Consider the following 12,846-nt stretch of genomic DNA (forward strand, 5'->3'; position numbering starts at 1 on the left):
ACGTTACTGGACATGAAATGCCACTATCAGCACATAAAGAGTGTTTCACTATACATGATGTATCTATCTGGTATCTGAGTGCTGGCTGGGTGGGGTTTGGAGTTTTTTGAATGTAAGGCAGCAGGGCTGTGAACATGGTAATTTGCCCTCGATAAAGCAATCAGGCTTGACTAACAAGATTGTTGTTGCAGAGCTCCTCCCTTGGGGAAGCCAGTAATTCCAGGGAAACAAAACAAGCATGGGGCACTTATACCTTCTGTGCCCAAGGGGATCAACAGTAGATCTCTACTTTCACTCCTTAAATAATAGAACAATTAACTGGAGAAGCCTGAAGGAAACAAATCATGCCATCTAAAAGTCCATTGCTGAGCAATTTGACAAATGAAGAGCTGAGATTCTGTACTTCCTGAGGAGATCAGTGTTGCTGTTTGCCCAGTTTGTGTGCCAAACAGTAAGGGACCTTGTGATGAATAGCCTGGTTCTATAGGATTTGTTCAGTAAGCAATACAGTAAGAACTATTCAAGTCAGCTGCAAAGGAGGACTAGCATTTAGTGACTGAAAAGCAAAGTTGACTCAATATTTACAGTAGCATGTCCATCTATTTTTTAGGTCTAGCAGATGAATTCCTGTGCACAGAATTTCACCCTAAGTTATAGAAAATTTCACTGGTAAAATCTGTTTTTCCTCTCAAGTATGTTACCAGTGAGTAAGACTAGCACATAAGATGCACCATGCTAGAAAGGAACGGAGTAAATTTGTTCAACAAGCCACAAACAGGCTTCAACAAGCTTTCAGCATAGCTAATACAAAACTGGCTCAGCAGGAGAGGGGAACACCAGTCCCCTCAGGACATCAGAAACCTGCTGTGGAGCAGTGGGAGTTGCACTGCACGGCTGTGGAATGGCTGTAATGGAGCTCTGCCCTACTTTCCAACAGCTTGAGGTTACCCTAAAGACTGATGATGGGGAGATTAAAAAAGGATCTTTAGAAGCAGAGCTTTTCATAGCTTTGCTGGATGAACTTCAAAGCAACTAAATGACTTTTACTTTCAATGGCACCTAAGCAGCCTCCAGGAGACCAAAAATCCTCCTCATCCCAACTTCATGAATGACCATTTTATTTCCATGTATTTCAGTAGTTACAAATATAGCAGGTGACTGAGTACTTGCTTCCTTCTCCCAAGTAGCCTTTATTAAATAATCAAGTGGGTTTTAAAACATAGCTTTTAAGCACATTTTTGATTAGAAAAATATTATTTTTTGTGAATCCTGGATTAGATAAGATATTAATGCTTCCTCTCATATTTTGAAGTAGTTCTACATGCTGTTTTCTGAAACATATACTTTGTTAACTCTCCATAAGAAAAGAAATACAAGCATTTATTTCATACCAGTCCTACAAGTTTTATATTTTGAGCTTGAAAACAGTTGGAAAAGTTTAGTTTGCTATACATATATATATATAATCTATATACACCTCTAAATACACAAGATACTGCAATTCTTCAATTTAACACTACTCCTCTTGCCTGAAGATAATTACAAAAAATAGTCCTAGTTGCTGTAACTTTTTTTTTTTTACAATTTGGACTATCATTACAAGATCCTGGATTACAAAATGCTCGATTCTATTAGCTTTTAAACTGACAAACAGGTATTTTAGGATGATACGCTTTTGAAGTCGTGTAGCTCGTAGCGTTTACCATCATAACAAAATATAAGAGAATGTTAAAAACCAACTTTACATTTTTTTACTTAAAAACCACATAAGAAATGCAATACGGAACATACTGAAATGGAAATTTTTTGAACAAACAATATATAGTGTTAACAATATGCAGAAGCACTAAGCAGCAATTTTTTTTTTCTTTGTGATACTGCTCCAGCAATTGTTTCCTTCCTGTAGGATTTAGAACTACAACTAACTGATATGACATGGAAAGATCTGCAGTCAAAAAATTGATTTGAACAATATCTCCCAGAAATTCTATTCCTTTGAGTAACAGAAATGGGATTCTTCTTGTGCTCAATAAGCAGTTATTGTAAATTAAATCCCAACTTCCATATGATCTACTTTCCTGCAGAGAATCACATATGTAACACTGCTATTTCTTAAGCTACTTAAGAGAGCAGGTAACTTCTAAATTTCCACAGGCAAAAGGCTGACAGCAAATCTTACATATTTTCTTATGAAAAAAACAACAACAACAAAAAAACAACCCCCTTTGAAAGTATTGTTAAAGCACTGTATTATGGTTTTAAACTCAAGTAATAAAGCATGCCCACAAGGCATTTCTTTCAGCAATACCATGCCACAATCAAGGGAACCAGCCCTATTACTGTATTATAAAACTAGACTATTACAGAGGGCTCTCCATCTCTCTATGCATCTTTTAAACTATAAAGACAACTAACTCATTTTGTATTCAAAAAAGACTCAGTTCAAGCATATGAAAGTTTATGGGCAACCCCTATCCCACTTTGTGTTTTAAGCAAACTCTCCTTAGGACCTGGGCTCTTCCTTCTTCTTCAAGGGAGTAAAATTTGGCCTCTGAAAATAATGAATGCTTGAGATCAGCGTGATCTTTGAACACCTGCCCAAGCCAAATGCTTTTAGAGGGTCCTTTGTGCAGCTTTCCACTCCAGCACAGACCTGCTCCCCAGGCCCTGGTCACGAGTACCCCCCAGCTTGGGGCCAAGCCTCCTTTGCAGAACATGGCTCAGAGCACCGGCTAGTGAATAAAGTGCCAAGTCCAAGGTCACAGAATGATTTAGGAGGCAAGAAACCTCTTGGCATGACGTAGTCCAACACCCCAGCTCATGCATGGTCAGCTGGAGCAGCTGCCCAGGACCATGTCTGCTCAGGTTATGAGCATCTCCAGGGATGGAAACTCCTCAACCTCTCTGGGCAACCCATTCCAGTGTCTGACCATCCTCTCGGTGGAAAGGTGTTTCCTTGTGTTCAGATGGAATCCCCTGTGTATTAACTGGTGTCCCTTTAGTCCTGTCACTGAGAGCTACTGAGAAGAGCCTGGCTCCTCTATCTTCATTCCCTCACATCAGGTACCAAGATCTCCTCCAGGCTGAAGAGCTCCAGCTATCTCAGCCTCTCATACATGGTTCTGTGCTAGAGCCACTCCACTAAATTTGTATCTTCCAAGGACTGGGGAGTCCAGTACTCGAGCTGTATCCTCCTCAGGGCTGACAGAGATCACCTCCCTCCATCTGCTAGCAAAGCTCTGGCCTTTGTTGCCACAAGGCTGCACTGCTGGCTCACAGTCAGTCTGCTGAGTTTGCTGGTCAGCTGCTCCTCAGGGAGCAAGACTTTGCATTCCCCTTTGCTGAACTTTGTGAGAATCCTCTGTCCAGTTCTCCAGCCTGCTGAGGTCCCTTTGAAAGCCAGTACATCAGCCACTCCTCCCACATTTTATATGGTTTGGAAACTCCATCCCATCATTCAGGTCATTAATGATGCTGAACAGTATTGGCCCCAGTACTGAGCCATAGGGTACACCAGGACTGACTTGTCTCCATCTGGACTTTGTGCCATGGATTACAAGCCCCTGTGCCCACTTCATTTGGCCAGCTTTTAAATCCACCTCACTTTCCACTTCATCTAACATGTACTTTATGAGTCTGCCTCCAGATGTAAAAGGCAAACAACGTGGACTGTTCTCCTGCCATCCCCAAAGCTCATTGGGGATGGCAATGAGATTGGTAAAGCAAGATTTCCCGACTGTACATTGATGCTGAATATTCCTGATCACCTTCTGGAAATGCATTCCAGGGGGATTTTTTTCCATCACTTTACCATGGCTTGAGGTGTAGCTGACTAACTTCCTTCTTGTTCCTCTTGAGAAGTGGTATTTTCTCTTTTCCAGTCTATTGGAACATCTCTCAATCTCCATGACCAAAGATAAGTAAGAGTGGCCTTGCAGTGGCATTAGCCAGCTCCCTCAACACTTGGGGGCAACCTGTCAGACTCACAGGCTTCCAGTTCAAGTGCACCCTAACCTGGTCCTCCACTGCCAAGCTTCCAGACTTCCCCTCTGGTCTCAGGGACCTGGAATTCCTCACAGCTTGTTTTACTGGTAGAGACTGATGCAAAGAAGGCACAGAGTAACTCAGCCTTCTCCGTGTTGTCACCGGCTCCCCTGCCCCATCTGACAGCAGGCCCACTTGTTACTTGTGGAATCCCTTCTTGCTGTGCTGCCTGAAGGCTGAGGAACTGTCCCACAGCAAATGGCTCCTCTGGCTCCTCAAGCCATCTGCCCTTTGCTAGACTCACAATGCAGTCCTGACATTCCTGGGGCAATAAAGAGAAGGCTTTCATTGCACTGGGGGGAGGTTCAGGAGTCCAACCTGATTTTTCCAGCCTATGCTTTGTGCAGTGGAAGGCAACATACTAAAATGATCTCTTTCATGTTTTGCTCTTTTAAATGTTTATATATTTGTGTATTTCTACTACTATCTCCAACTTTTGTATAAATGTGTAATGTTACAGACAGGGTAAGGATATAAGAAAGAAAGTACTTGGAGGCTCAAGTACTGTATCAGAAATATGCACTGGCTTTGTAAAAAATTACTGCATTTTATATTAAGCAAAATAATGAATAAATTTTGTTGATTAGGAAGATTAAAACAAAATGAGTGGTTTTCCCTGTAAATTTTACTGCAGAATTCACCTGTATGACTTGTACTTGAATCCTTTTCTTCTCATGCAGCATTACAGTATTCCCCCCCACCCATCCCACAAAACAAAAAGAAACAAAGATTCCACTAGTTGTTACAGATTGCACTTTTAAAGCACAGACTTGCCAGTCTTCTGCATTTCCAGTGTCCTATTTTAATCTGTTGACATACACAGTCTTCCATTTTATGAAACTGGAAGATTTCGCCTAAGTACTTCTTTTGATGCTGGAGAAATGTTATCTGGGAAAATCACTTCAAACTCTATAATTAAGTCTCCACGTTGGTCAGGATTTTTGGGAAGTGGTAAACCATATCCTATAATTCTTCTTCTCATCCCAGGCTTTACCACTTCGTTTACTGTCATGGGTATGGTTCTTCCTTCTATGGTTGGCACGTTGAAAGAGCTGCCACACAATGCCTAAAAAAAAGATCATAACAGGAGAAAAACAAATTGGTCAGAACTTCTTTTGTACCTTCAAGTGAATTTAGATTATTTAGAAGTGACTAAAATCCTAAACAGTGTTTCTAGTGTGCACTACTGAGATGCCAAAATTCAAATATAGTGTTCCTTTTTTAAAAAGAGAAGGTTTCAATCGCTGAATTTACAAATCTCACACAATGTCCACTGGAGGGTAATTGAGCTTATATGTCCTTCAGAGATTTCATCAAATAATAAGGGAGCTGAGCAGAGTGGAAATCCTCACTCATACTTCTCTAGAGATGTCAGTCTTCTAAGTTGCCATTGGAAATTCAGAATCCCATTTCATTTTTTGTGTGTTTACATTGCACAGGGGGTTATTCTAATACACTACCAACCTGTATCAAATTGCAGAAAGACATCTGAGTGTCTATAAGCAATAGCATATCCAATTTCAGAGCTGTGTTCAGTGAATATTTGTGATACTCAAACAAAAACTAACTATTATTTTGGTGAACCAAAATTAAAACATTAAACCTCCTGCTTAATCCAACAGTTTGTTTTCAGTACTAGGATCTCTGATAATAAGATTTTGATTCCTCTAGCTTCACTTGATTCAGCACACTTAGTCTACACTGATAATGTCCAATTTACATAACAATGTAATGAGTCTAAATAGGTTTTTATCTATGAAGAAACTGTATTACCCACATTAACATTAAATAGTCTCTTCTCCCTCCCTCATACTACTTCAAGTGCTTCACCCTAGTTCACACTTATTTTAGTTCAGAATCCTTTAAGAAGGGAGCCTAATGTACACAAAGAGCTTATAATGCAAGCAAGAGTTTACTTCTTAACCTGATACTAATTAAGAAGAAAAAATACATTACACGCAGCCACATTATCTTTTAAATGATGATTATGTTGAGGCTCCAGACTCTTAAGAACTCTGAAGTTGCCTTTCTGACTTTTCCTTCAGAAAGCCAGTATGTTTTGACTTGGAATGGAATTTTAAAAAGCTATACCATTTTTGTTGTTATACATAGCTCCTCTTACACCTGTTCACAATTATTTATCTTCATGAAATCAATCTCTGTGTAGTTTGAAATCACACTGAAATGAATGATGACATAAAAGGGGAGACATTGAATTTGCTGGAAACGAAAATACTTAAGGCATTTCTGCTTTATCCTCCAGAAATAGCAATCATATCCCAGCAGCAAGGAGCATACCACATAGGATTTGTTAATGTGTCTGTCACTTCTGCCTAACACATCATTAGCTAGAAAGGTAATGTCTGAAGATTTAAGACATATCACCTGTGCTCTTACCCTTCCACCTTTGTACACTTCCACTTCTACAGTAAACAGCTTGGAAATAATACCCCATTTTTATCAACACAGTTATTGCTTCCACTATAAATGACTGTGCTCTTAAGCCACACATTGACAAAAGCAAAACTCTAATTAAAAAAAAAGACACCCAAACCCCAAATCCTAAAACTTCACAGCTGCCATGCAGCTTTTAGCCATTGTATCATTTGTTAACAACTTCAAACATTTAGAGCTCTTCCAAAAGAGAAACTCACCTCCCTTAAATTGATCTTAACAGGATAGATAATATTTGATCCATCTCTCTTGAAATGAGAGTGAGGTTTATCTTTAATGATAAAAACAATATCAGCTGGAATTGTGTTGGGGGTTTCATCGCCTTCTTTTGGAAAAGTGATTTTGGTGCCTTCTTTCCACCCCCTCTTGATCTCGATGGTAAGAATTTTGTCCTCTGTTCGGACACTTCTGCCATCTGGGTTAAGCCTTTTCCGTGAAATCCTCATTCTTTTCGTGCAGCCGTGGTAGATCTCTTCCAATGACACTTTGAGTTCGTGGATCACAGGGGGATCTTGTTTACGACGTAACTGGCTGCCAACTGTATTCCTTTCCCTTGGAAAACCATTCATGCTGAAGGTAGTGAAGGATCCAAAGGGATCACCATCCACCTCCATGTCTTCAGTGTCTCTGCCACCAGGCATCCTCCTTCCAAAGAAGATCTCAAAAGGATTTGTGCCCCCAAAGAAAGCTGCAAATGTGGCGTGTGGGTCGCCGTGGAAGGAGTACCGGAAGGTACCGCCCTGTCCATCAGATCCTCCAGCTCCTCCTTTCAGACCTAAAGGAGACAAATAAGCAAAGTTAAAACCAAAATGAGTATTAGTATAAGCTTTTCTACTGTAGAGTGTAATGACAGCAGAACTGATGAGTCAAAAAGATATTCACAGTAGAGTCAAAAGTCTCCTTCCAATGAGGACTCACCATAAGAATATGAAGTACCAACCAGTAATTCAATAGCTTGAACAGCAGCAAAGTTTCTGAAGCTCTAGAAGGACTTCAGAAGAGCAGGTATTCTGACACTGCCAATTTTATTTCATACGATTCAAACTAGTTATTTTAACGAATTAGCAGAGGACAGGTCTGCTTGACTTGATCTCTTCTTGTTCTGCAAAGTCTGTAGGGAACTGCAACCTTCCACAAGATCACTTCTGGGGAAAATTATGCACTCTCACATATGCAACATTTAGCACAGTCTCTATAGTTCAGCATTAGTTCAGTGTTAATTAGTTTTACCTCTGTTTTCCTGCAATGCATTTTCAGTATCAAAGCAGCTACAAACCACTTGGGTACAAAAATCTTATGTACACTATCACTGTCTCCGTGCAAAAAATCAAAAGGTTCTCAATAGCTTTGTTGTATCTATTTCATCTTCCGCAAGGAGAGATCTACATCTTGTTCCTTCCTGCTAAGACTTCCTGTACAATTCTGTCTAAACACTCCCTTGTACTTCCTGAGCTCCCATTCAAAACCCAGCTAAAAATCAATTTTCTTCAATGCCTCTTTCCCAACAGGCAATCAAGTATTTTATTTCCTCGTAACAGTGCTCTTCTACTCTGACCATTTCACGATACTTTCTCAAACATTTAAGATAAAAAGACTGAAAGTCTTCTTACGGGACTTTTATTTCTAAACTTACAATGTTGGGTTTTTTTGTTTGGTTGGTGGGTTGGTTTTTTTTTAAATCTTAGACCAACTCAGAACTACAGCTGCTCTCCTACCTCCACAGCCACAAAAATGGGAAGGCTAACATTAATGAAGCAGGATTCCCTAAACCTTAAATTTGAAGGAGGAAAGTTTGTGGGGTTTTTTTGTCTCAGTGTTCTAGACCTTTTATGCATAAGTTAAATATCAGGTACCAAGAGTATCCAAGTAAGACATCAGAATGCCTTCTCCATCTCACACCAGATCATATCAGAAGTCCTTAGCACCATGTAGTAAATCCTTCTGTCACAGCACTGTTAATGTCAAACAAGTAGATCAGGGATTCAATCTGTGACAGCAGAAGGACACCTCCTGGAATAGCTGGCCAAAAGTTCTTGAAGGTACATCAAGTTCTTGGCTGTGTAAACACAGTCTTTCCTCCTTCCCACAAAACCCAACCCTCTGCCTTTCCCTTACAACTACTAATTACACTCTCAGATGCAACTGAAGAGCTCAGAGAGCAACTGAGGCATGAGGAGATACCTCCAGATACACCACTCTAAAAATTCACACTTTGTACCTTTCTTCAAAGTGCCTTTATAATGGTAACAAATTACTTCAGTGTCCTCCTGTATAACAGTAAAACCCATGGCCTTGAGTGAACAGCAACAAGCAGACAGTTGTCACAACGGAAGCCATTATTCCATATGGAATTTCTGATACCATACATTTATGGCAAGGGATGTTAATGACTTCCTCTGTTGCTCAATCATAAGACTGAAAGTCATGTTGGTCAAAAATAAAAAAAAAGCCATCCTCTCCAGATAACCATTTTAGGATAAATATGACATTTCTGAGGCCTCATTCTCTTGGCATGTTATCACTGTTTACAATTAAAGCTAAAAAATTGTTCTGGTATTTCGTGACATCAGCCAAATTCTTTCCTCTCCAGGCACAAAGCCAAGGACAACTACAGACTGGACACCTGGGCTTCTGCTCAGAAGGACTGCCTTGCCTGGATCAAGCAGACTGCCCTCAGGCAAAAATATAAAAAAAAGAATACATCTCTTTTGAACTGCATCTCAAAAGTGCTCTGGTAGGGTAAAAGATCCAGAAAGCTATTTATGAGTGATACAAACTTTTTCTGTTTAGTAACTTTTTGCCCGTTAAGTACTTGGGATTTATAAAATAAAAAAAATTAAAATAAGAAAGTAAAACTGTATCAGCATTAAAACCCAGCAATGCATTTTACATTTAAAAAAAATTGACGAGCCAAATACACTGCCTAAAAATCAACACATACTGTGTTTTCCTCTATGTTTTGTTTCATTCCACATAATGAAATTAACTGATCAGAGTAATACAGAGACATACGTACCTTCCTCCCCAAACTGATCATAAATGTCTCTCTTTTTGGGATCACTCAGCACTTCATAAGCTTCTGCAACCTCTTTGAATTTTTCTTCTGCGTGGGGAGATTTGTTCTTATCCGGATGCCATTTCAGCGCTTGTTTCCTGTAAGCCTTTTTGATATCCTCGTCAGAAGCCCCTTTTTCAATTCCCAGGATAGAATAATAATCTTTCCCCATCCTGAGTGTCGGAGGAGTTCAGATTTTCCTCGCTATAAAAGAGAGCAGCGTCCAGTGTCTCAGCAAGGTGGAGATGCTGGAGGAGGAAAAACACAAATCAAAGATTTGTTCTTATCCGGATGCCATTTCAGCGCTTGTTTCCTGTAAGCCTTTTTGATATCCTCGTCAGAAGCCCCTTTTTCAATTCCCAGGATAGAATAATAATCTTTCCCCATCCTGAGTGTCGGAGGAGTTCAGATTTTCCTCGCTATAAAAGAGAGCAGCGTCCAGTGTCTCAGCAAGGTGGAGATGCTGGAGGAGGAAAAACACAAATCAAATCCGGAATCCAAACAAACGGCACCGCCGTAAATCAGCAAACTCTCCGATCCATCTAGAAACGCTGGGCAGCTTCTCCCGTACCTCCTTCCCTCCCCCGCTGCTCATTTATAAATGATGACACCCACAGCAGGCACAGCCCTCTCCTCAGAGTCCTCCCATGCCCACGACGTGTCTCGGCTCTTTCTAGAACCACAAATAATCGCGGACGTCACTTCCCCGCTGGCCCAGCTCCAGCTCCTGCGCGCGCACCCCCAGCGCTCCCTGCTATTTTCTCCCTCCCCAAACCTCCAAAGTGTAAAGGTTAAATCAGAGTGACACCACAGGGCCTTTCACCAACAGCGTCCAGCCCCAAACACTGACTGGCCCCCAGAGAGAGAGAGAGAACTGCAGCGGCCCAGAGGAAGTAATTATAGCGTTTTACTTCACTGTTTCTATAGAGACAGCGGTACAGAACCGCCTTCCAAATATATCAACGGGCATTTGTACCCTTGCCAGCAAAGGCTAGCAAGTATTTTACACCCAAATCAACTACAAACTTCATTTCTTTAACAATAAAATCGAGCTGCCCCCCCCACACAAACAGCTGACTGCAGTCACGGACTACTGAGCAGAAAGAATGAATCGGAGCAAAAAAATACCACTTTGTTTAACACAACTCGAACCACTAAATTAAAACAGACCAAAACTCTAACTCCCATCACAGCCTTCTTCGACAGAAGAGGAAACATCGAGACTATTAGGCAAGTACAGCAATACACCAAGCAAATACCTTCCCTCTGATGAGATGTTAGTAACAGAAAAACATTTGGTTCTTATACATTTGTTTTACAACATCCAGTGCAAATTTTACTACTGAAGTATTTCTCATGCTCTGTAGGGAAAACGCTATGAAGTTTTAGCCTGCAAGATTTCTTTTGTATCTCTGCTAAAAGCTATAGGTCAAGAAACTATCCCCGCTTATCAGTAGGGGAATAAACTTCAAGACTGATTAATACAGTTTGAAAAATTACTCCTCCCTGGAACAAAGTATTAAAACACACCAGTTTTGGTCATATCTAGAAGTTACCCATATGAAGACATTTCTAGGCTCAATTATGAAGTTATTACTATGAAGACAACTAAACTCAACTGCCTTCCTTCCAACAATAAAACCCATTAATCCTCTGACTCAGGGAGCACTATATGTGAAGTTGTTTTCTAGGACCTGCTCTAACTTAGAAGGGGCTGTTCAGAAGAGACAGAAAATGTCTCCTTAACCAGAGATTTCTAGAAAAAGATCCGTATCTTTTCTTTCTCTTTTTAAACTTGTGTCATTCCCCCTAATCCTCACATCGTATCTATTGTTTCCCAATTTCTGTAGTAGAATTTACTAGATTCCAGGATTTGCTTAATTATTTATTGAGGGCTTTTTACACTCCCCTTTGGAATAGGGGTAGAAAAGATGAAGATTGAATAAAGCCAAGATTTCACCAGAGTATTTGAGAAAGCAAGAACTTTTGCATATATGTAGATATTATTTCAAATGTAACAGAGGCCAAAGGGTATTGAAAGTAGGAATCAGCTCCCCTTGCCACCAAATCTCTCAGGACTTACTTGCATTTTTGGCACACTGGGAGCCACAAGGTTACAGAATCAATTATCTTTACAGCTGAAGGAGGAAGCTGTTGCTGAGTTCCACATGGAATAAAGCTCTAAATCACCCTTCTCATCTTTATTTTGAAAGTGCTACTTTAGTTAATTTACAGTTAGTATTTCAGATAGAGTCTGCAAACCCCACATCCTAAATTTAAAATTTTCTCCGCTGTGGAGTTCTGAAAGCAACAGGTCAACAGCTGGAATTACAACAAGACTTCAGCAGATTCCATGTGAAGCAAAGAACAACTCCCTCAGGAGCTACTGCACTTGTATGTTTTACTGGGCAGTTTTAAGCTTTTGACAATATTACATTAAACACATGTCTCCTTTTAAGTATCAAAAGAATATTCAAGCAGTGCAATAAGCAGGGTTTACTGACCCATCCTCTCCCCCCCTTTTGTAAAACGTATTATTTAATTTCACAGGCTACATTAAAAGCCACAATAATGAGGATTTCTCCTCAAATCAAAAGTTTCTTTACCTTAATTTTCAATCCTTACAGAACAGAGTCTGTAACAAAGTCACACAGGCACTGCTTGCTGACAATCACAGTGACTAAGTGTTCAGGTATCCTTTCTCTCCCTATAGAGAGGGACATGCTATTCTGGCCCAAGTGCTGAGTTATACCCTAATTATGTAAGATATTCCCTAAAAACTAAATTACTTAAGATTGTGAGTGGGATGTACAGCAATGACTACATTACTTCTACTTCCTGCCCTGCACGAGATCTTCATTGTCAGAATGAATTTATAGCCTGGAATCTCATATCTTCTAAGAGTCAATGGGTAACTGAAACATCTCCTTCCAGAAAGCATATTCCTTCTTTTTCTCCACATTGAGACCTTCCTTTTATCCTACAAGCAGAGATCTTTTGGAAATACATGTAGGCTGCAGTTCCTCTCACATGCTTATTGAGTTCTTTAAACAATTTGTAACAAAGAGATGCGACTCTCTTAGAAGTAGGGAGAACTTTTTTTAATGTTCATTATTGTTAAAAGACTAGTGTGCACAAGATGGACATCTAGTTATCATGCTAATTACAGTTTGGGTATATCTGATCATACCAGCACTTCTTCAGACAGTGAAATCCATCTGCTAAGTGTGGTAAGTTTTTACATCTTCCAAATCTTCTCTCTTTAGAGCAGTTTCAAGGATAGATAATAAATC

The 12,846-nt window shown here is 40.0% G+C and overlaps 1 protein-coding gene across 1 annotated transcript; it reads right to left on the minus strand.

Moving 5' to 3' along the window:
- Positions 1-1,101: 1,101 nt before the first annotated feature.
- On the minus strand, positions 1,102-9,823 carry DNAJB4 (DnaJ heat shock protein family (Hsp40) member B4). The gene is made up of 3 exons (XM_008925954.3): positions 9,515-9,823; positions 6,699-7,273; positions 1,102-5,110 (listed from the first exon to the last, which is right to left on the minus strand). The coding sequence occupies exons 1-3, from the start codon at positions 9,723-9,725 to the stop codon at positions 4,877-4,879; spliced, it is 1,020 nt and encodes a 339-aa protein (XP_008924202.1). The 5' UTR covers positions 9,726-9,823; the 3' UTR covers positions 1,102-4,876.
- Positions 9,824-12,846: the final 3,023 nt, after the last annotated feature.

This window comes from Manacus vitellinus, unplaced genomic scaffold (genome assembly GCF_001715985.3).
Source record: "Manacus vitellinus isolate BGI_N305 unplaced genomic scaffold, ASM171598v3 scaffold_67_pilon, whole genome shotgun sequence".
Classification (NCBI taxonomy): domain Eukaryota; kingdom Metazoa; phylum Chordata; class Aves; order Passeriformes; family Pipridae; genus Manacus; species Manacus vitellinus.

Bases quoted from the DNA above. Each gene is read 5' to 3' on its own strand.
- DNAJB4 (XM_008925954.3), bottom strand. From the start codon at position 9,725: ATGGGGAAAGATTATTATTCTATCCTGGGAATTGAAAAAGGGGCTTCT. The intron at 7,274-9,514 runs GTACGTATGTCT...TGTCTCCTTTAG, and splicing joins TGATCAGTTTGGGGAGGAAG to GTCTGAAAGGAGGAGCTGGA. The intron at 5,111-6,698 runs GTGAGTTTCTCT...TCTTTTTTTTAG, and splicing joins TTAAGATCAATTTAAGGGAG to GCATTGTGTGGCAGCTCTTT.